The sequence below is a fragment of the Humulus lupulus genome, chromosome 1, assembly GCF_963169125.1.
Source record: "Humulus lupulus chromosome 1, drHumLupu1.1, whole genome shotgun sequence".
NCBI lineage: Eukaryota > Viridiplantae > Streptophyta > Magnoliopsida > Rosales > Cannabaceae > Humulus > Humulus lupulus.
This window is the reverse complement of record NC_084793.1, coordinates 286,523,256-286,543,170: the sequence shown is the minus strand read 5'-3', so window position 1 is coordinate 286,543,170 and position 19,915 is coordinate 286,523,256. Positions and strand designations below refer to the sequence as shown.

Sequence of the window (19,915 nt, the reverse complement as noted above, 5' to 3'; positions counted from 1 at the left end):
GAATTCACACTTTGTTTAAATGGCTTGATTAGCAAGTCTTGCACTATTTTAAATACACAGTGTAACGGTCTTGGTTATCCAGGGCGTTACAGCTACACCATTGACAAAATTGACTAAGAAGAAGATAAATTATGTTTGGACGGACAGATGTGAGAAAAGTTCTAAAGAGTTGAAGCGGCGACTGATCACTGTGCCAGAATTGAGTTTGCTGACAGATAATGAAAGTTTGTGGTTTATTGTGATGCTTCCAAACAGGGTTTGGGGTGTGTGCTGATGTAAGCTGATAAGGTGATAGCCTATGCATCGAAACAATTAAAGGAGTATGAGCAGAGATATCCCACGCATAATCTAGAATTGGCAGCGGCGGTATTCGCACTTAAGATTTAGAGTCATTATCCATATGGAGAGAAGTGCGAGATATACACCGACCATAAGAGTTTGAAGTACTTTTTTACTCAGAAGGATCTGAATATACGTCAGAGACGGTGGCTGAAGTCGGTTAAGGATCACTATTGTGATATCCTATACCATCCTGGGAAGGCTAATGTAGTTGCTGATGCATTGAGCCGGAAAAGCCCAGGACAACTGTTCAATTCAAGACAAATATCTGATTAGCTAGCAGAGGATATGACTAGAGCGGGTATAGAATTGGTGGTTGGCCGGTTAGCCAACATCACTCATCAGTCTACGCTCCTTGAGAGGATCAAGGAGGCGCAGGGAAAAGATTCCCAGTTGAGAGTTCATAGAGAGAATGTCTTAGTCGAATCAGCTAAGGACTTTTCTATCTCAGGGATGGGGTTACTAAAGTACAGGGGTCTAATTTGTGTTTCGATGGATTTTGATATCCGGCGGGAGATCTTAGATGAATCACATACCACTCCCTATTCCTTGCATCCGGGTACGACGAAGATGTACCAGGATTTGAAAGTTTTGTATAGGTGGTCGGGCATGAAGAGGGATGTGGTGGATTATGTGGCCAAGTGCTTAACTTGTCAGCAGGTCAAAGCTGAACATCAGAGGCCAGCAGGGTTGCTGTAGCCTCTAGGGATTCCAAAGTGGAAATGGGAAGATATCACCATGGACTTCGTGGTTGGTTTTCCGAGGACCATGGGACAGTATGACTCAGTGTGGGTGATTGTGGATAGGTATACCAAGTCTGCCCACTTTTTACCTGTCAAGACGACTTATATTGTGGAGCAGTATGCTGAGCTATATGTGAAGGAGATTGTTCGACTGCATGGGGCACCAAGGTCGATAGTATCCGACAGGGACCCCACCTTCACTTCCAAGTTCTGGGAAAGTCTGCAGAAGGCTATGGGCACACAGTTACAATTTAGTACCGCTTATCATCCTCAAACAAATGGACAGACTGAGAGGACAATTCAGATACTAGAAGACATGCTACGAGCCTGTGTGCTAGATTTTGGGGGATCTTGGAGTAAGTATCTCCCTTTGCTCGAGTTCTCGTACAACATTAGTTATCAGGCGACTATCGGGGTGGCTCCGTACGAGATGCTTTATGGAAGGAAGTGTAGATCACCTATCCATTGGGATGAGATAGGTGAGAGGAGTTATTTGGGTCATGAAATGGTTCAAAGGACCAATGGGGCGATTGAGAAGATTAGAGCGTGAATGCTTGCCTCCCAGAGTCGCCAGAAGAGTTATTCAGACCTGAAATGCAGGAGCGTGGAATTTCAGGTTGGTGACCATGTGTTTCTTAGGGTTTCACCTTTGAGGGGAGTGAAACGGTTTGGTGTTCGGGGCAAGCTGAGCCCTAGGTTTGTTGGCCCCTTCGAGATTCTGGAACGAGTTGGAGAGGTAGCTTATAGACTGGCAATGCCTCCAGCTTTGCCAGGGGTTCATGATGTTGTTCATGTATCCATGCTCCGGAAGTATGTATCAGATTCGACGCACATTTTGAGTTAATTTAGAGTTGGATCAGGATTTGTCTTATGAGGAAAAGCCAGTTCAGATTCTCGACCAGAAGGACAAGGTCTTGCAGAGCAAGACCATCGCCTTGGTGAAAGTGCTGTGGAGGAACAGCAAGGTTGAGGAGGCGACGTGGGAACTTGAATCTGAGATGCGGGAGCGGTATCCCGAGTTGTTCAGGTAATTTCGAGGATGAAATTTCTGTAAGGAGGGGATAGTTGTAACGACCCAAATTTGCTAATAAGGCTTAGGGCCTTGATTAGCGTGTCTGGAGGGCAATAAGTGAACTATTGTTATAATATGGGAATTTATGTGAATATGTAATTAGTGATGCATGTTTAGGTGAATTAAATATGCATGTGGGCCCCGTCTGGCTATTAGGGGCATGATTGTAATTTTAGCCCGTTGAGGGCATAAATGTGATAACTATGATATACCTGCAATATATATCTGAGTTGCACGATCCGAGACAGTCCTAGGGAGCGGTTGGCTAGAAAGTCACAATGGGGTCGAAAATCCGACTCGGGGCGAGTCGAGGGGTATTTCGGGTGTTAGTCATTTTATGGGGTTATCGGGTTACGGAAATAAATATTTGGAGATATATTTGAGGTTAGAATATCTAGGAGGGAATATTGGGGAAATTTACCATTTTTCCCTCGGGGACATTTTTGGTACCCCGAGCCTTGAGGTAACCTTAGAGACTAAGTTAAATAAAACAAAACATAAGAAGCATGTAGAATACACTAAACCGACCCAGACCTCTCTTCCTTTTCTCTTGTTTTCTCTCAACCTTACCAAGGGGAGACTTTGCAAATCAAGCTAGGATTTGAGCTTTAAACTTAGAGAATTGCTCAGCATCACTTTGAGGATTCAAACAGGGGCTAAGGTAAACCTTTAATTGTGATTCTAACCATTGAATTCTGTGATTATTTGGCTGAGTTTCTGGTTTTCTTAAGGTTCTAAAGTTTAAGACTGAATTATGGGTTTGATGAGTCTTAAAGCTAGAGTTTGTTAGGTTTATCTGCTGGGAACATAGTGGAACCTCTGGGATAATTAAATTAGGTTGTTAGATGGATTTTCAGGGGTATTTGGCTTGATTTTGGTAGAGAAAATGGTGAGTTTTTCTGGGCTCGAGGGGTTGGGCTGCGGCGCTATTCTTGCTGAGCCGCGACCCCTTAGAACTTTGGGGCGCCTGGAAATGGAGGCGCGCCACGGCGCCCTTTAGGAAGGGCCGCGACGCGCGTAGGCTGAAATGAGGCAGGGCCTCGGGTTGAGCTGGGGGCCGCGGCATGAGTTCCTAGGGCTGCGGCGCTTAGTGCATTTTTGGGTTTTTAAGAGGTTTTAGGCTCGGGAATTCAATAGTTAAGGCTCGGGATGGATTTTATCACCCAGATTGATAAAATCCAATGTCCCGGAGATTAGAATTATGGCTCGAAGTTATTTAATGGATTAGAACTTGATGGATGAATATTGTTAATGCATTGTGACTAGGATTTCAGCGAGGCTCGGATTAGGGACTGTGCTCGAGACATCGGTGCTTGGAAGGCTCGGGACATAGGTAAAAAAACCACTGTTCCTGTAGAGCTTGTATGCAGGGCAAGGCCCTATATGATTGTGCTGTAGGGCATAGCCCTTTGATTGAGTTTATTCATGTTAGGTATTTTCTTTATTATGCTATGTGTGCATATATGTGAATGAACGACAAGAGCCGGGAACGGCGAGGGCCGGGAACGGCGAAGGCCGAGAGAGGCAAGACTGGGAGCGGCAAGGGGCCGGGAATGACGTTAAGCACATGAAGTGCAAGGCCGAGCGCGGCAAGGGGCCGAGAGCAGTGTTTAGCATGCGAAGTACAGGTTGCTAGGGCGAGACCCTAAAGGATACATGGGATATCCTTACGGTGTGGACCGCGAACCCAGGGCCTGGTAAAGCACCTAGGATGGCATGGTCGTATGTGTATTGCCTGTTGATGGCTTGTTTAAATGCTAAGTGTTGATATGCATTTGTTATTTGCTTGTGAGGGTTTTATTACTGGGTTTCGGCTCACGGGTGCTCTATGGTGCAGGTAAGGGCAAGGGGAAAGTCGACCAACTATGAGTACGGAGAGCGTGAAGCGGCGTGTACATGTTTGGCCTGCCTAGCTGCCACGACCAGGGGTATTTTGGGAGATGATTGTACTAAACCTAGGTTTTGTCGTTTAGCCGACACTGTTTATATTTTTATGTTGTAAATATTTCTAAATAGTATTTTGGGATCTCAAATGTTAAACACTTTATAATTTTCAGTAAATGGGTTATTTTCAAAGTTTATGACTATGATTATGGTTTAATTACACTTCTGTCCTAAAACCTCGATTAGCGAGTTAATTACACACTTTAAACTCACTTAGTAACGACTCTAAGGCAGTAGGACGTTACAGAGAGAGAGTGGACGACAATGAGAGTAATTTATAAGGTTAGAGGTATTTTTTTCCATTAAAGGGTTTATTTTTTTGTAACCCTTAATTTAATATATGCACCCCTCCAAAATTTCAAATCCATGAAGTTGTATCCAAAATCAATCAAGTGGGCTAGCTTTAAAGTTGGCAGAATCGGGTCAAGCAAGTTTAGTAGGTGTTTACCGAGTTTTTCGGAAATTAGAAATATGTTATGAAATAAGAGCTGGAAAGAAAGGATAAAAGATGGACAATCACAATTTTTATGTGGTTGGGGCGTTAATGAGCCTTAGTCCACGAGTCACTAGTATTAGGCTTTAGAGAGTTTTGACAATGGAGTTTTTCTACAAGTTTTAGCAGAGTTTTTGCTTACAAGAGAAATTCTAGGAACCCCGCTACAGTGCACAACTAATCCTATTTATAGGCAGTCAACTAACTTGGGTCGGACTAATCCGGGCCCAATAGGGATGTAACTACAATTTTCTCGCTAACGGAGCCATAATACAAAAAATGTAACGTAATTAGATGTTGTTAATCTGGGCCCATTGGGCCGTCTTAGGCGTGGCCAAGCCTTACAGCGGCCCATTGTACGTTAGCACGGACTGGTCCGTGTGGACTACTAAGGGGATCCTGGGGACAGAATCTGTCAGAGTAGGTCAGAGTAGTGGCAGTACTGTTTCCTAGGAACAATGTATGTTCCGTGTGTACCTTCTTTTGTAGGTTAGTTGAGGAGACCAACTGCCGAATTTCGTGGGGACAGGTCAACATTAGGGAAACACTAGGCTTACCCTCTCTAGACGTCTGGTCCGGGTTCATTTACCAATGTCACGGTTCATTTACCGAAGTCCTGGTTCGTTCACCAGGACCCAAGTTCATTTGCCAAGGTGGACATTGTGGTGGTGGAGATCTCCCCTGGATCCTTAATATGACCCGTCTCCAGTGAACAGTTAGTCTGCCACCTTAATTAGCATCTCGGAAGATGTAGGTGGGTCGTGGCCGGGGATATGAGTTGGGCCTGTATCTCAGTCCTGGTTCCTTCATTATGCTCGCACCCATTGAATGTTGTTGGGCTCGATAGTGTTTGGGCTATCAGGGTTTCTTCCTTCCCCGTTCATTGGGCTCAGGATGGGCCCGAACCTCTTAAGAGGGTCCACAGACCCATTGGTTCATGCCACATGTTACGGGTGGAAAACAGGGTTAACAATAGGCTAGGCCAGATTTTGAGCCTCTTATGCTGTCATAGTTTATATTGTTTTTCAAATTCAATGAGAATAAGTTATTATGAATTTTTCATTGTTGAATAATAATAATAATTTTTCATTGCTATAAATAAAAAATTTCTAGTTGATTTTCATTGTGTTTGTAATTTATATTGTTTCTAGTTACAAATCCTGAGTCATTAGTGGGTCGCGTTATGAAGGGTCTCTATCATCACTCTGACTTTTTTCTTCTTGCCAAGTCCTCTAGCAGAGACTCCTACATTTGGAAAAGTGTTTTATGGGGTAGAGAGCTTCTCCAGGAGGGCCTAAGGTGGCAAGTAGAAAATGGTAGTGATATCTTTGTATACAAGGACAAGTGGATACCAAAGGGTGATGGTCTCTTATCTATATCCTCTAGCACCCTCCCTCTTGACGCAAATGTAGCCTCGTTGCACCTCCCTTCAGGGCGGTGAAACTCCCCGTTAATTTTTTGGAATTTTATTAGGGATAAAGCTAATGCTATCCATTCTATTCCTTTGACCATTTCAAACAGGAATGACTTCTTAGTTTGGCACCATGACAACACTGGTATTTATACAGTAAAGAGTGGATACTAGCTTGCTGCAAAGATAAAGGAGTTAGGTCAAGCAGAATCATCTCAAGGGCCTTCTAATTGGTAGAAAAAAGATTATGGGCTCTTATAATCCCCCCAAAAATTAAATTTTTTGTGTGGAAAGCTTCTAACAAGTGGCTACCTACTCTTTCATAACCTCCAAGCTCATGGCAATGATGTTGAGAACACTTGTTAGGTTTTCCACAGATGTCGTTAATCTAGCTACCATGCTCTGTGGGGGTTGTGTTGGCCTTCAATACTCTCATGAGCAAATCAGTCAGCATATTAAGCTCCCTCAGACTCATCATTCAAGCATATATGAATTCTTCCAATTCTTATTGGACTCTTTATCCAATGAGGCCCTTCAAAAAATGCTCACAGTGTCCGGCTTCATCATGATCTAGTTGTTCCATGGGCTTTAGACTATATAACTCGGTATACCAATGCTAATTGTGGTCACCTGAGGCAGTGCCTAGCACTCAAAGTCACAGCTCAAGAGGCATTTCCCATTGGCAAACACCACCCCACTCATTTTTTAAAATCAATGTTGATGCAGGTATCCATATTCCTAATTGAACAATTGGGCTGGGAATGGGGACCACGACTGTGTCACAAAGGGATCTGCTACTTGGAAAAATTCATGCCACATTTTCTCCATCAGTTGCTGAAGCGTTGGGTGTCCTCAAGAGTATTCAGCTTTGCCAAACTTTGAACCTTGATCACATTGTCTTGGAATCTGACTGCTTGCATGTGATTCAAGCTATCAACAACAAGAGGATTGACAACTCCTATTTGGGTTCAATTATTCGGGATATCATTGTATGTAGTGAGAACTTTACTTTCATTTCTCTTAAGAATTGTCTTAGATTAGCTAACAGTGTTGCTTACCCTTTAGTTAAACTAGCTTTATCTATGGATAGCCAGATGAATTGGTGTACTGAGCATCCTTATTGTATTGATTCTCTTATTGAAACTGATGTCTCCAATCAATGATATCCCATTGGTACTCTTTTTCCCTCTTGAGATTTTCCCACTGAGTTTTCTAGAGAGGGTTTTAACGAGGCCAAGTTTTCAATCAAAAAAAATTACAAAAGATACCAAACGACAATATTTGACACACCACGAGATAACAGTAAAAACGACAGTAAAGAGTGGGAAGCGACATTATTATTATTTTAATGCTGGATTGGCCTTTTCTTTCGATCGGTCTCGGATTCTCTCTATGCTATAAATGAACCCCTTTCGTACAGTTTTGTAGCTCTGGTGCTTTGCGGGTGTATATTGCCCATCCTCAAATTAGGGTTCCGAGGTTCTCTTCTTCCTTGTTCCATTTTCAAGCCATGGGAGGAGGCAATGGACAGAAAGCCAAAATGGCTCGTGAGAAGAACATAGAGAAGGCAAAAGCTGGCTCCAAGGGTAACTTTTTTTTTTATCATGCTTTATTTTTCATGATCAAAAATCAAAATCAAAATCAAAATCAAAATCAAAATCAAAATCAAACTTGTGGAGTGATCTTTAAATATTTGCGTGTCTGAGTCCAAGCGATACGAAAATTCATTTTGTTTTTCTTCTTCTCAATATCCAAAATCCGTGGCTTTTATTTATTTATTTATTTACTATATGAAAAATAATTGAAATTATTAATCATTGATCATCTGAGGTAGATCTAGTTGGGTCTTTTGAACCATTTATTTTTGTTTATGAATTTGTTTGATTTATTATGCAGGAAGCCAACTCGAATCAAACAAGAAAGCAATGTCAATCCAGGTATATTTATTTTTGCAAGGGTATATAGTATAATTAATAATTTAGTTGCCTTGTTTATACATGGTTTATTATCTGTGTAATTTCAATCCATCTACTTAAGCCAAGAACTTTTAGTTTTATTTTGTTGCCATTTGAGAATCGTTTGGAGTTTGTGTAACCACCCTTTAAGCTTGTATGAGGATTTTATTCATATATGCACACACTCAGATAGGGGAGAATTGGAGTTTTTGATATTAAAAGTATTTTGTTTGTGTAAATTGCTGATCTTTATAACATGCAACATGTAACATTACACCTTTTGTGGTATTTTCATACCTTTGGGTTTGCTTGCTAATATGCTCAGATTTTATTGATTCACATTAAGAGAAGATCTTCACCCTTCATTTTACCACAATACAATACAAAACAGAACATGAATGTTTTCTTTAACTGATGATACTTTGATATATTGGACGCAGTGCAAAGTGTGTATGCAAACATTTATGTGTACCACATCAGAAGTGAAGTGCAGGGAACATGCGGAGGCTAAGCATCCCAAGTCTGATGTTGGTACTTGCTTTCCTCATCTCAAGAAATAAACAATAATGATACTTTCAGAACTTTGCTGGGAGGACTATGAAGGTGCTGCCCTTTTATATTGAGGGTTCCATAATTTTAAAATGATTCTACCAAGAATTGTCTTGTGTTAAGTAGGCTTGTATCAAGCTTCAAAACTGCGTGTAAAATATAGTCGTTGTTGAAGTAAAAATTGGTGGTAATGTCATTAATATCAGTGTTACTCTTCTTTTAAGGTGTGGTGTTCTGATTCTGTGACTGCTTGTTTCTACTGGGTCATTTTTATATTCTTGACCTTTGAATTTTGTTTTAAAGAATATATTTTTATACATTTGTACTTGGTACTCCTTTATAAACCTTAGCTGATGAATAAGGTACTGAAGGATTAGGGTATCTATCATCAGATTTGACCCCAAGATACAAGACACGCGGACCATGTTTTATGTATATACAAGAGCACTCTCACTGGGGTGTTCAACTTCTTCCTTTAAAATACATTTTTAAAATATATTTTTTTTCTATAACATTCATCAATTTCTCTATATTATTTAAATACTATATTTTTAAATATTTTATCTAACTATCAATAATATCTGCATATCTTTTATAGTATTTACCAATATATTATATTATAATATTAAATACAAACAACACGAAATGGACACTAGTTTAATTTTATTTATGATATAAATTTCAAATAAATAAAAAATATATATACAAAAAAATAATATAAACATATTAAATGAAAAATTAAGCTAAAATATTATTTATAATTATTTTAAATATATATAATATGATAATTTTTTCAAAATGATATTTTTTTAATAAAATCTCAAATTATGTATTATATATTATTATAATAATATTTTATAATATTTAAATTTATATTAATATAAGTATTAAATATCTAGTCTTGTAATATATATTTTTATAATAATGATAGTTTATAATATTTAAATTTAAATTTATATTAATATAATTATTATCTATTTAATTTTATAGTAAATACTATTATAATAATGATATTTTATAATATTTAAATTTATATTAATATAATTAATAAATATCTATTTTCAGTTAATTTTAAAAATATATTCCATTAAATATTTAGAATATTTCTTTATTGCTACAAATTTTTAAAACAAAAAAATAAATAAATATAATGTATATAAAATACTGTACTAAAATAAAATAAAAAATAACAATAAAAATGAAATATAATAATATTATAAAATATAAATAAAATTTATTTCCTATGTATATACTATATATATAAATATACAAAAAGAGGAGTATATATATATTTATGTGTTTTAATGTTACATAGATTAATAGTTTGTTATAAATATAGCTACGTTCTAAAATAAAAAAAATTTAAAGATAAAACATCTATTGGAGACTCATTTTAATATATTTTTGTATAATTTTACATATTTATTTATTTTAGATCACCTTAGAGATTACTTTAAGACTACTCTAAGTGATAAGAATCTCAGTTAATGTAATCAAAAAAAATAAACCAACCAATCCTAGGAATCCAATTATCAACCGGCATTTGCTTGTTTGGTTGATCCATATTTTGAACGATTGTTCACGAGAGAACACAGTACCAGACTTTGTAAAAATTGGCGTGATGTTCTCAGTCCTTTTCTTTCTCCTTTCTATGCGTGATTTCATTCAAAAATGTCTATTCTTAAAGTATGGGTGCTTGATAAAATGATTTTTTTTAATTTATTTTGTAATCTGATCTAATTTTGATAATTTTTTGTAAATTGACCTAAGACAGTCCAAACAGTGATTGAAAATTTTCAGTTAATCAAAAAACTATCAAAACTAGCACAATAATTTCAAAAAAGTGACATTTTTCATCAATTGCTCTTAAAATATTGTATTATAAAAAGTAGTTATGAACAAATACAAATTCTAACCAGTAAGGGCTAGTTTATTTATGATTACGTACTAAAGGGAAAGACAATAATAATAATAGTAAGGTATGAATTCAGTTGATCTGCATCATATTGCAGCAACGTTACCAATAATTCTTAATGAATATCCAAGTGTTTTTGCTAAAATAACATACATTTTTAATTATAATCAAGCTCGAAATACCCCTGATCTGAATTCACTCAAACCCTTCAATAAGCAATAAAATGTTCAAAACCCATTTGTCAATCTCAATGGGCAGTAGTTCGACAAGGGATGCAAAAAACCCATTTGCTTAAATGGCCTATAGTTCAATAACGGAAGCAATACGTTGAAAGCGATATATAGTACATTCTCCAACGGGTTTATACATAACCAAGTATCGATCAGGCTATTATTGCGTTCGCATCCGGCTGCTTTCTGCTGCCCTCACTTGAGAAAAATATGGATGGGCCTGCAAAGATAAGAACATAACATCAGCAAATTGAAAAATAAGGATGGTAAAATGCTCCAAAGCAAGAAAAGAATCCAATGAAAAAGACAAACTAAAAAACTTTGAAAGAATGAAGATGAAATTGGTGACGCCAACTAAATGATAAATAATCACCAAGAATATAATAAGAGTATGAAATTGATCAAGAAGTGCCATCTTTTGCTTGATTAAGAAAGGTGTTGACACTTGACACTACAAGTAAATTGATTAAAGAGTAAGTAAGATCACCATTGCTTCTCTTGCAGTAAGCCTGTCCTGATGATCATATCGGAGAAGCTTATCAAGAAAATCAATTGCCTGCATATTGAATACCTTAACAACATCAGTACAAATAAAACAACCTGAAGGAAGAGACAAATGACCTAAATCAAGAACAAATGACCTCTGGGGAAACTAGGTGCTGGTTATCTGCATTAATAAATCTAGACCAGGGTTTCCTGCTGTGCCTGTAGGAAAATACAAGAATATATAAATTTAAATACAAGTTGAGCAACACTGCTTTTAAGCTAACAAGTATCCACCAGAAATCAGCTCATATTTGTAAGTTGTGCACTAATTCTAATTTTGGGAAAAAGATGAATTACCAGCGTTGCACCACAGAGAATATAAGCAAGAAATTTCAGACTACCAATCTAACAGAAATCAACCACTAACTGAATCCAAGATATGTTACACAACTTACCTCCCAACAAGTGCATCAAGTTGCGAGTCAAGCTCCAACTGATATTTGTTTAAATATGCATTTAACTCATCAGTCCCAAGTACCTGAAAGTGCAAGCAAACCACATTTATACGATTATATAACTTTGCAGACGATTCACTATGAATCTTGCATATATTCATATAACTATCTCAACAAACATTTCATATTACTCCAATACTGATTACCATGAAAGAGAAATAATATTATGTCGGTAATAATGAATGGCAGATACGTCATAAGATAACTGTTTTCTTCTTAAACACACTATAAGATTGTTTATTTCTTTCTTTGGATGTTGAGTCCTCCCTCTAAGCCTAAATTTTTTGAAAGGCAAGAATCCTAACAAATTACAAGGTCGGTATCCATGAGAATTCAAACCCACTATAAGATCCCATTTAATGGAATCAGTAGTTCTTAATGCTTGGAAGTTGCACCCGTTATTTGTAGTACGCATATAATAAAGGTTAAATTCATTTAAACTAAAAAAATTAGTAAAATTACCTTAGCAATTTTAACAAGCTGATCATGGTTGTCATGACCATAGAAAAATGGTTCCTTGCGAAATATCTGCATAAATTACGAGTACAATGAGCAAAGCAAGCCTGAAAAATCTCACATAAGCTAAAAGAGTTTATAGTCACTATAATCTCACCATTCCAGCAAACATGCAACCAAGGCTCCACATGTCTAAAGAGTAGTCATAATCTTGAAGGTCAACTAAAAGTTCAGGACCCTTAAAGTATCTGAAAAAAGAAAACAAATAAATTTGATATTTTCCACAAATTTAAAACCACAGTTAAAACATGAAAGTAAAAGATGATTCTACCATGATCAATCGTGTATGGTAATTGCTTTGACCAGAACTAATTTAATGATTTCAAAAAATTTACCTTGAAGCCACACGGACATTATACTCCTTCCCTGGATGGTAAAATTCGGCAAGACCCCAGTCTATCAAGCGGAGTTTTCGCAACTCGTGGTCTATCATAACATTGTGAGGCTTGACATCACGATGCATTATTCCTTGTGAATGGCAGTAGTCTAGTGCCTGTATGCAAGGAAAGTTGGGTCATTTAGCTAAACACCATTACTGTGTTGCTCAAGTGTAAAAACTACCATTTTAATTTTTTTTTTCCTTTCTAAATTTAAATGAATCAAGACATTCATGCAGTAAATAGATGGTACTGAAACAAGTCTTGCAATACAAGAAAGCCACACACGCAAATGACAAGAGGCCTAGTAGCTTAAGATAATAAACCTATGTCAAAATTAGTGACTTGCAACGGAACATGGACAAAATGCTTTGGAAATCCTATTAACTTTTAAATCAATGCACACCTAATGGCCATACACAAAATTAAATCCATCCTATTTGCAGTTGTAAAACTATTTAAGAAGGTAACAAATATTAACATCTCAAATCATTCATTCCTTTATGTCAAAATGTCTTGGGCATAAGTTTGGTTTAAAATAGTTCAGAACATAGAAATTATTCAAATTGGAAGAAAAAGGTAAGGACATAAATGAGTTAGTTGTTGTAATATATCCAACACATGAATTACCTTGAGAAGCTCATAAATGTAGTAGCGAATGTCATAATCAGTGAGGGTGGGATACAAAACTTTGAAGTCAGTACTGTTCACATACTCAAATATCAAACTAGGAGTTTTGGAGTGCTGATCTCTAACAATATCGAGAAGCTTGACAATATTAGGGCCTCCGCAAAGGTTCTGAAGAATTTTTATTTCTCTCTTGATCTGCAGAAACATATTCACAAACAAAGTTAAACTTCAAACACTACAAGTTCTCTAGGGCCCCCACAAAAGTTCTCTTGGGTTTTTGGTTCCCAACAACAAAGATTACCTCAACTTCAACAAAACAATGTAATCAAACCAGGAGTATTAATAACAGTTTCATCAGCAACCTGCACAAGGTTTAATAGTTCACCTTCTTTTTCTTAACAGGTTTAAGGATCTTGATAATGCACCGCTCATTGCTATTGACATTTATGCCTTCGAAAACCTCACTGTACTTTCCCCTTCCTACTTTGCGAACAACCTCATAATCATCTTGATCACTGACAGTATCACACAGAAAAGCAAGTTTTAATTAAATTGCAGAATTAACAAAGAGACATTAAAACAATATAAGAAAAAGGTACTCAAAGCAGTAAAAAACATGGGATTGGAGAGCAGAACCGACCACCTCCCCTTTACACTATACTATATCAATAATCATGATCTCGATAAAGCACGTATAGCTTGCTCAGCTTGCTCAGCTTGTGCATAATGAAGTAATATTTCAAGGACACGAACCACGACAAGCAAAATACTTTTCTCAAATCCCTGATAAAATACAATCCCTCAAATGTATTCGACGATCCGATTATAATACAGAGCAAGGGATCCAAAACGAAATAATACGGAGTAGAATTAAAAAAGAGTCTCGTGTAGTCATATCTATACACGATCTTGATTCAAAGCATTCGTAGTGAATTAAACAAAGCTAACGACCTAAAAGTATAACGGATTCTATTTTCTCGGAAACCAAACACATCAGAATATTACAAAATGCATCGAATCGTACATAAAGAAAAAAAAACTGTATCGTTAGGGTTCAAAACCTTTACCCCCATTGAACAGCGAGGGACTCGTAGTCCCAGTACTCTTTAGGGCGAAGGACATTGACGTCTGTGTAGACACGAGCTTTGGACATGGCTCGGAGGCTTGGACCCAAGATCTCGTTGGGCTCGGTGCGATGAGCCTTATTATTACAGTGGCTAATGAAGGTGGTGATGGTGTTGTTATTAGGCGGATTTGGAAGAGACGAGGTGCGCACGATAGGAGAGTGTACAATCGGCGCACGCCAGACAACAGCAGTGCACACTAGCAGAAAGCGGAGAAGTAGTGCTGAGTTGTGCGCATCCCTCATAAGACGCACCACCACTCCCGTTAACGTGCGCCTATTTGGCTAACTAAAGCTGCGCCTGGTTTTGGTTGGCTATTGTCTGCTGCTCCCAGGGTTTTTCTATATTTTCTTTTTGTGGAAATATCGGGAATGGGGGTATTAATTGCGTACGGTCGTTGCAAATGTTTTTTCGATATGAGCTTTAAATAAGTATAACGTGGCAAATGCTGATTGGTCAAATTAACGACTTTAGATTCACGAAGCGAGTAATTTTGGATGTTCTGATCGTGTGGCTCTGATTTGATCTTAGCATTATTTAATGGAACTCTGGTATTATTTGTTACTGCTGTGTTGGCTTTCTTTTCTTATTATTAAAAATAATTCATATAATTCTTTTTAACAAAAACATCATATTAATTAATGATACAAAATAATATTGAAATAAAAAATTCCTAGTGACGTTTAAATGAGCATTCAAATAAATATATAAAATTACATACTCAAATGATACAATATTAAACTCTACGGAATGTGACCAAATTAGGTGCATCAGCCTCTCCCACTAGTCTATCATTATGGTCATATACATCCACAGGAGTAGCTATATTGTCTACCATTCAAGACTGCCTAATGATAAATAATCAGAATAAAAAACACCTTGACACATCTAAAATGAATTAAGAAATACAATAACATGTAACAAATTTCAATTCAGTTTGGTTGGTGTAAGTATATACTATTCTTCCTTTTTTTTACCCAATCTATTGCATTGGATTAATACTTTTTTTGTCCTCTTTTTCCTATTTTTACACAGCTTTGGGTTGGATTTGCTCAAAATCAAAAACCTCAAACATGAGGCGCCTCACATCTGGCTTCCCATATACAGTGTATGAGAGTCCATGAAGGGCTTGTTGAACAGCAGTTGTGGCTGGATTCCTTAATCTTCGATTGTGTTCATATTTATCTTGAACCTCTTCTGAGTAGATGATAAACTGATGAAGACGCCTGTCCCTCAAATATCTCCCGCAGAACTTGTTCATGAGAACACGGCGGTGCCTCTCCTGCAGCCACTTTCCAGGTGCATCTAAGTGCTTCATCAATAATCTTTCCGCCATCACAAGATCCTGGTGATAAGCAAAAGAAATAATTTAACAAAGTTTTTTAAATCGTTTGTTCACAACTAATAGCAAGATAGGCGACTGCAAATTTTAAAGCATTATCTTTAGATGTTGTGCAGAGACAATTTCCAATTACAAAGAAAGAGTTTTCACCTGAATTTTTTGGCCGACATATTCTAATCGTTCATAGCAAAAACGGGGATGCTCAAACTTGTGCTTTGATGGATGCAAGAAACTTAACTGTAGCGAAAATGAAAAGTACACGGATTATTAATCTCCAAAAAAAATATGCATATCTAACCAATTCTAAAATTTATCCAGAAGACTAGAAGTTAAATCTTTTGCAGGGTTAAGTTCTCAAACAAGTTAATCCATACTGAATAAATCTCTTGCAAACTTTATAATTCTATAGGAAAATTAAAAGCCGACTTGGTACCAGTAACTGATATAAAAAATCAGATTCAACAGCCAACATAAAAAACTTGACATGCTAGTTTAACATACTACTACAGATGTTTTACATATTTTTCTTGGTTTCCTTACTTCTTGGCATTGCAACGAAACTATAGAACACAATTGGTGAACAATTCAAGGGCCAAGGTAAATGTAAAGATGAAATATTGGAAGAGACCTACCTGTAGCCCAAGTCCAAGTTCAATGTTCCTGGCTTGGGTGATGTCTGGATTACTATCTTTCATATCTAAGGGATATCCCAGGTTTCTCATGACTTGGGGTCTGCTGTCATAGTCCCATATATTTCCTCTGAATCTATGCATACCTGGTGGAACACAAGCCCTGAAGAGCCTAGGGTGTGCAAAGAGAGCATCTTGAGGAGGCTGAAGAGGGACAAAACATGGTATTAGGCTAATAGCAGGAGACTTTAAATATTCGAGAAATTTAAAATTTAACAACTTATTTATTAACACTAAAGCATGAGATGAACAGGGAATGTCATTGTTTTTTATTTAATTGCTTTTTCATGAATTTAAAACTGCAAGTATAGAAACTTGTTAATTGTGATATCATTAAATGAGTAGTGACTAAAGTCAACTTCTCAGACAAACCAGTCAATTTGAAACGAACAGCCATTTTGTGATTCTAAAACTGCAGCAACATATATGGTTATCAAGTTCTATGTTCACGTCAATCTAAATGAATTGATTTCATATTCAGTACCCTCATGCTTGGATGTGAAAGTGTGTACATTATGATTGCAAGTAGCCAGAATTTTCATTATCAAGGAATGCGCAACACATAAAAAAACTTAAAAAGACAAGAAGAAAGAGAGCTCGCCTTGTAGGTAGCTACATCTTGCCAGCTGAGTTTGTTGCCTTCAAATTCAACTGAAACATAATCAACATCTTCAAGTTGTCTCCTTAATCTTGGCTGGCAGTCCTCAGCTTCTGGGTCCATTCCAAACACTTCAAAAAGAACTCGATACACTTCTGGCATACCAAAGCACAAATAGATTGCCCCAAACAGAGCCCAGAATACAGACCTGTCAAAAGAGAGAATATATTCAACACAATGAGCTTTTATGTCAACTGAAACTGTTCAAGCCATACATGGATCTTACGAAAATTTAGATACTTCATTGTGTAAATTTTTATTTGGAACTGGCAGGTAATAAACCATAATATAAAATAAACTGAAATAAAGAAGTTAGGCTAACGACCACCAGACATAAGGAAGGTTGACACCTTTTTAGGAATCATGAGAAGAGCAGGCATCAGATAATCAAATAGTTAAGACTAGTTCGATTCAGTATACCAAGAACCATTATCAGATTATCTTTCCATCTTCACTAACAAATTTGTGTAATTAAAAACAAAACTGATATTAACTGAAGATGAAAAAGAAGCACAAAAAAATATTAAGACATAGGGTGTAAACTACTTCCATTTCACCCACTCAATGATCAATCAATATCCCGGTACCATATAGAACTACAATACATATTTGAGTGTCAAGACAATCTCGCCGAAACAGTATCAACTCTAAACTAAACAATTTGGACTCTAATAAGAGAGCATTCAACTAACTAATGCAAAACCTTTTCAATCATCCATTATCCCCCCCCCCCCCCCCCCAAAAAAAAAAAAGTGAAAATCACAACAATACAGTTAAACCAAGTTGAAGATAACCAAAGAACTTACTTCACCGGGGGCTCCCTGTCCTTCCTGAGCATCTTATCCATATCATCGTATGGAAATACCAGATTCTGTAAACTAGCAGCTTTAATCCACTTGGGCAAGAACCTCTTCCCAATCAAAGCAAACACCCTCTCTCTCATTGGACCCGGTGACTCCCTCGGATAACGCTGCAAGAAGAACTCAGCCAATGACAGTTCAAGCACGTACTGACCCAGAAAGCTCAACCTCGAATGGCCAGACCGAACGTGCCGGGTTTTCGTCCTCTCACAAGCCGGATGCTGAAATGCCAGATAGAGCAGCGTATCAAATTGCTTTGCCGGGTTATCGTCTCCAAACCTATCCGACGGCTCAAGTGGGTATCCAAGGGCCTGCTTGGCCTCAAGCAAGTACTCGTCCATCCAAGTCTTATCCGCATTGTTAAGCCGCGAAGAAGGCAAACAAGAACTTAGCAATGGAAACGCCTTGAGCGACAATTGAGGGCTATTGAGAAACCTATCTGTTAATTTCTTGTCATCCAAAGGCGGTCTTAGTACGAACCTCTTTGGGGGAACCTTCTTCTTCGGAGAAGTAGCCCTTTTACGCTCGGCAAGTTCTTTGAGGAGTCTTTGGGGACTGTTTTGGGGAAGCTCTTGTTGTGGATCCACAGCAACGGCGAAAATTCGGAAGTTCTGTGAAGTTTGGTTCACTAATTTCTGGTTTTGGGGTCGAAACTGGATTGGAAAAGTGGAGAAGGAAGAAGAGAAAGAGTAGTTGTTACAAGTTGGGGATGAACATGGTTTGAAGAGTTGTATGAAAGAAGAAGAAAGTTCCATTTCTGTTTTTGTCAGAATGTTAAGATGAGAAATTGATTCGTTCAGAAAAATAAGGAAAAGCTTGGTATAAAGAGATTCGAATTTAGAAGCAAATGGGTCTTTGATTTTGAGGGTGGGATTGAGCTGCCATTGATGGAGGGTTTAGTTCTCAGGGTTTTAGAGGGTTGGATAAGGTGGGAAGAGCCCGGCACAAGCTTAGCTCAAGTGCTTGGATATTATCTTGCGTATACGCAGTCGGACTATGATCATTTTATCATTTTGCTCATCAAACGATGTCGTTTATGTTGTTGTGTGTATTTTCAAGGTGTTTCTCCATCATTTTATTGGTTTTTTTTTTTATTTATGAAAAGTAAAATTTGCGTCATTAACATATGTAATTCATTTTATTACACTTAAATCTTTATATAAATTTTTTTAAGGCAAAAATTTCTGCCGTTAAACATTTGATGTGGTCGTTGATTCCTCAATAGTTAAGTATGTTAAGAAATACATGTGGCAGCACTTGATTGGCAGCAAAATTCGCTTTTGAGAAATTTGTGTCATAAATATTTATGTAGTTCATTTTGTTGTACTTTAATAACTAAATTATTATACATATTATATATATATATATATATGAATGTCCATAATAATGAAGAATCATTGGGTTATCCAAAATAAAATATCAACATTAATTCTTGATTGTATTCAAAGTAGTTACCCGATTTTTTTAGGGCATATTTATCTGTATAAATATGAGTATTTTCCCCATTGAAATGAGACATAAGATTTCACTCTTATTTTGCATTACTTTTATTTATCTATTTCTCTGCTCTTATATTTTAGTTTATTCTCAATAATTTTATAACACGTTATCAGCACGAGTCTCCAACAAAGTAAAGATTGTTTACTAAAATTCTTAAATTGTTTCGAAGTCACGATACACTATACAAATATATATAGATATATATATATCCTCATCTGAACTAAACAATTTCAAGTAGCTATTTTAATTATAAATATGTTTATTAGTTTTTTTATATGTCATTGTTAAATTTATTTTAATATTTATTATTATTATTATTCCTTTAATAATTATGCTTATATGATTTGGTACACGTCATTATTATTCTTTTCATAGTTGTGTTTATTATTATTCTTTTAATAATTATGATTTGCTTATACAATTACTAGTCATGTTATCACCTTATTACACGTTACCTTATTAGAATTATATGTGTTAATATATGTGTGAATTTATATATATGTTACGTTTTAAATTAATATTAATATTACCTATATTTTTTTTAGTTCACTTGTTTTTTATGCTATT

At 36.7% G+C, this 19,915-nt stretch overlaps 3 protein-coding genes across 3 annotated transcripts; 1 reads left to right on the top strand and 2 right to left on the bottom strand.

Moving 5' to 3' along the window:
- The first annotated feature begins 7,406 nt into the window (after positions 1-7,406).
- LOC133808313 (uncharacterized protein At2g23090) lies at positions 7,407-8,729 on the top strand. Its single transcript, XM_062245863.1, has 3 exons — positions 7,407-7,588; positions 7,899-7,939; positions 8,398-8,729. Exons 1-3 carry the CDS (start codon positions 7,513-7,515, stop codon positions 8,515-8,517), a joined length of 237 nt encoding a protein of 78 aa, XP_062101847.1. The 5' UTR covers positions 7,407-7,512; the 3' UTR covers positions 8,518-8,729.
- A 1,740-nt stretch (positions 8,730-10,469) lies between these two features.
- LOC133808297 (casein kinase II subunit alpha-2) lies at positions 10,470-14,627 on the bottom strand. Its single transcript, XM_062245862.1, has 10 exons — positions 14,243-14,627; positions 13,561-13,690; positions 13,176-13,370; positions 12,504-12,661; positions 12,266-12,356; positions 12,115-12,180; positions 11,593-11,675; positions 11,293-11,356; positions 11,139-11,207; positions 10,470-10,871 (listed from the first exon to the last, which is right to left on the bottom strand). Exons 1-10 carry the CDS (start codon positions 14,542-14,544, stop codon positions 10,812-10,814), a joined length of 1,218 nt encoding a protein of 405 aa, XP_062101846.1. The 5' UTR covers positions 14,545-14,627; the 3' UTR covers positions 10,470-10,811.
- A 349-nt stretch (positions 14,628-14,976) lies between these two features.
- LOC133808281 (ribonuclease III domain-containing protein RNC1, chloroplastic) lies at positions 14,977-18,821 on the bottom strand. The gene is made up of 5 exons (XM_062245861.1): positions 17,795-18,821; positions 16,932-17,136; positions 16,274-16,474; positions 15,792-15,878; positions 14,977-15,644 (listed from the first exon to the last, which is right to left on the bottom strand). Exons 1-5 carry the CDS (start codon positions 18,601-18,603, stop codon positions 15,327-15,329), a joined length of 1,620 nt encoding a protein of 539 aa, XP_062101845.1. The 5' UTR covers positions 18,604-18,821; the 3' UTR covers positions 14,977-15,326.
- Between the last annotated feature and the right edge of the window lie 1,094 nt (positions 18,822-19,915).

Bases quoted from the DNA above. Each gene is read 5' to 3' on its own strand.
- LOC133808297 (XM_062245862.1), bottom strand. From the start codon at position 14,544: ATGAGGGATGCGCACAACTCAGCACTACTTCTCCGCTTTCTGCTAGTG. The intron at 12,181-12,265 runs GTGAGATTATAG...TAATTTATGCAG, and splicing joins GTTGCATGTTTGCTGGAATG to ATATTTCGCAAGGAACCATT. The intron at 11,357-11,592 runs GTAAGTTGTGTA...ATTTTCCTACAG, and splicing joins CTTGATGCACTTGTTGGGAG to GCACAGCAGGAAACCCTGGT.
- LOC133808281 (XM_062245861.1), bottom strand. From the start codon at position 18,603: ATGGAACTTTCTTCTTCTTTCATACAACTCTTCAAACCATGTTCATCC. The intron at 16,475-16,931 runs GCGAGCTCTCTT...GTCCCTCTTCAG, and splicing joins AAGATGTAGCTACCTACAAG to CCTCCTCAAGATGCTCTCTT. The intron at 15,645-15,791 runs GTGAAAACTCTT...GCTTATCACCAG, and splicing joins ATGTCGGCCAAAAAATTCAG to GATCTTGTGATGGCGGAAAG.
- LOC133808313 (XM_062245863.1), top strand. From the start codon at position 7,513: ATGGGAGGAGGCAATGGACAGAAAGCCAAAATGGCTCGTGAGAAGAAC. The intron at 7,589-7,898 runs GTAACTTTTTTT...TTTATTATGCAG, and splicing joins GGCAAAAGCTGGCTCCAAGG to GAAGCCAACTCGAATCAAAC. The intron at 7,940-8,397 runs GTATATTTATTT...TATTGGACGCAG, and splicing joins AGAAAGCAATGTCAATCCAG to TGCAAAGTGTGTATGCAAAC.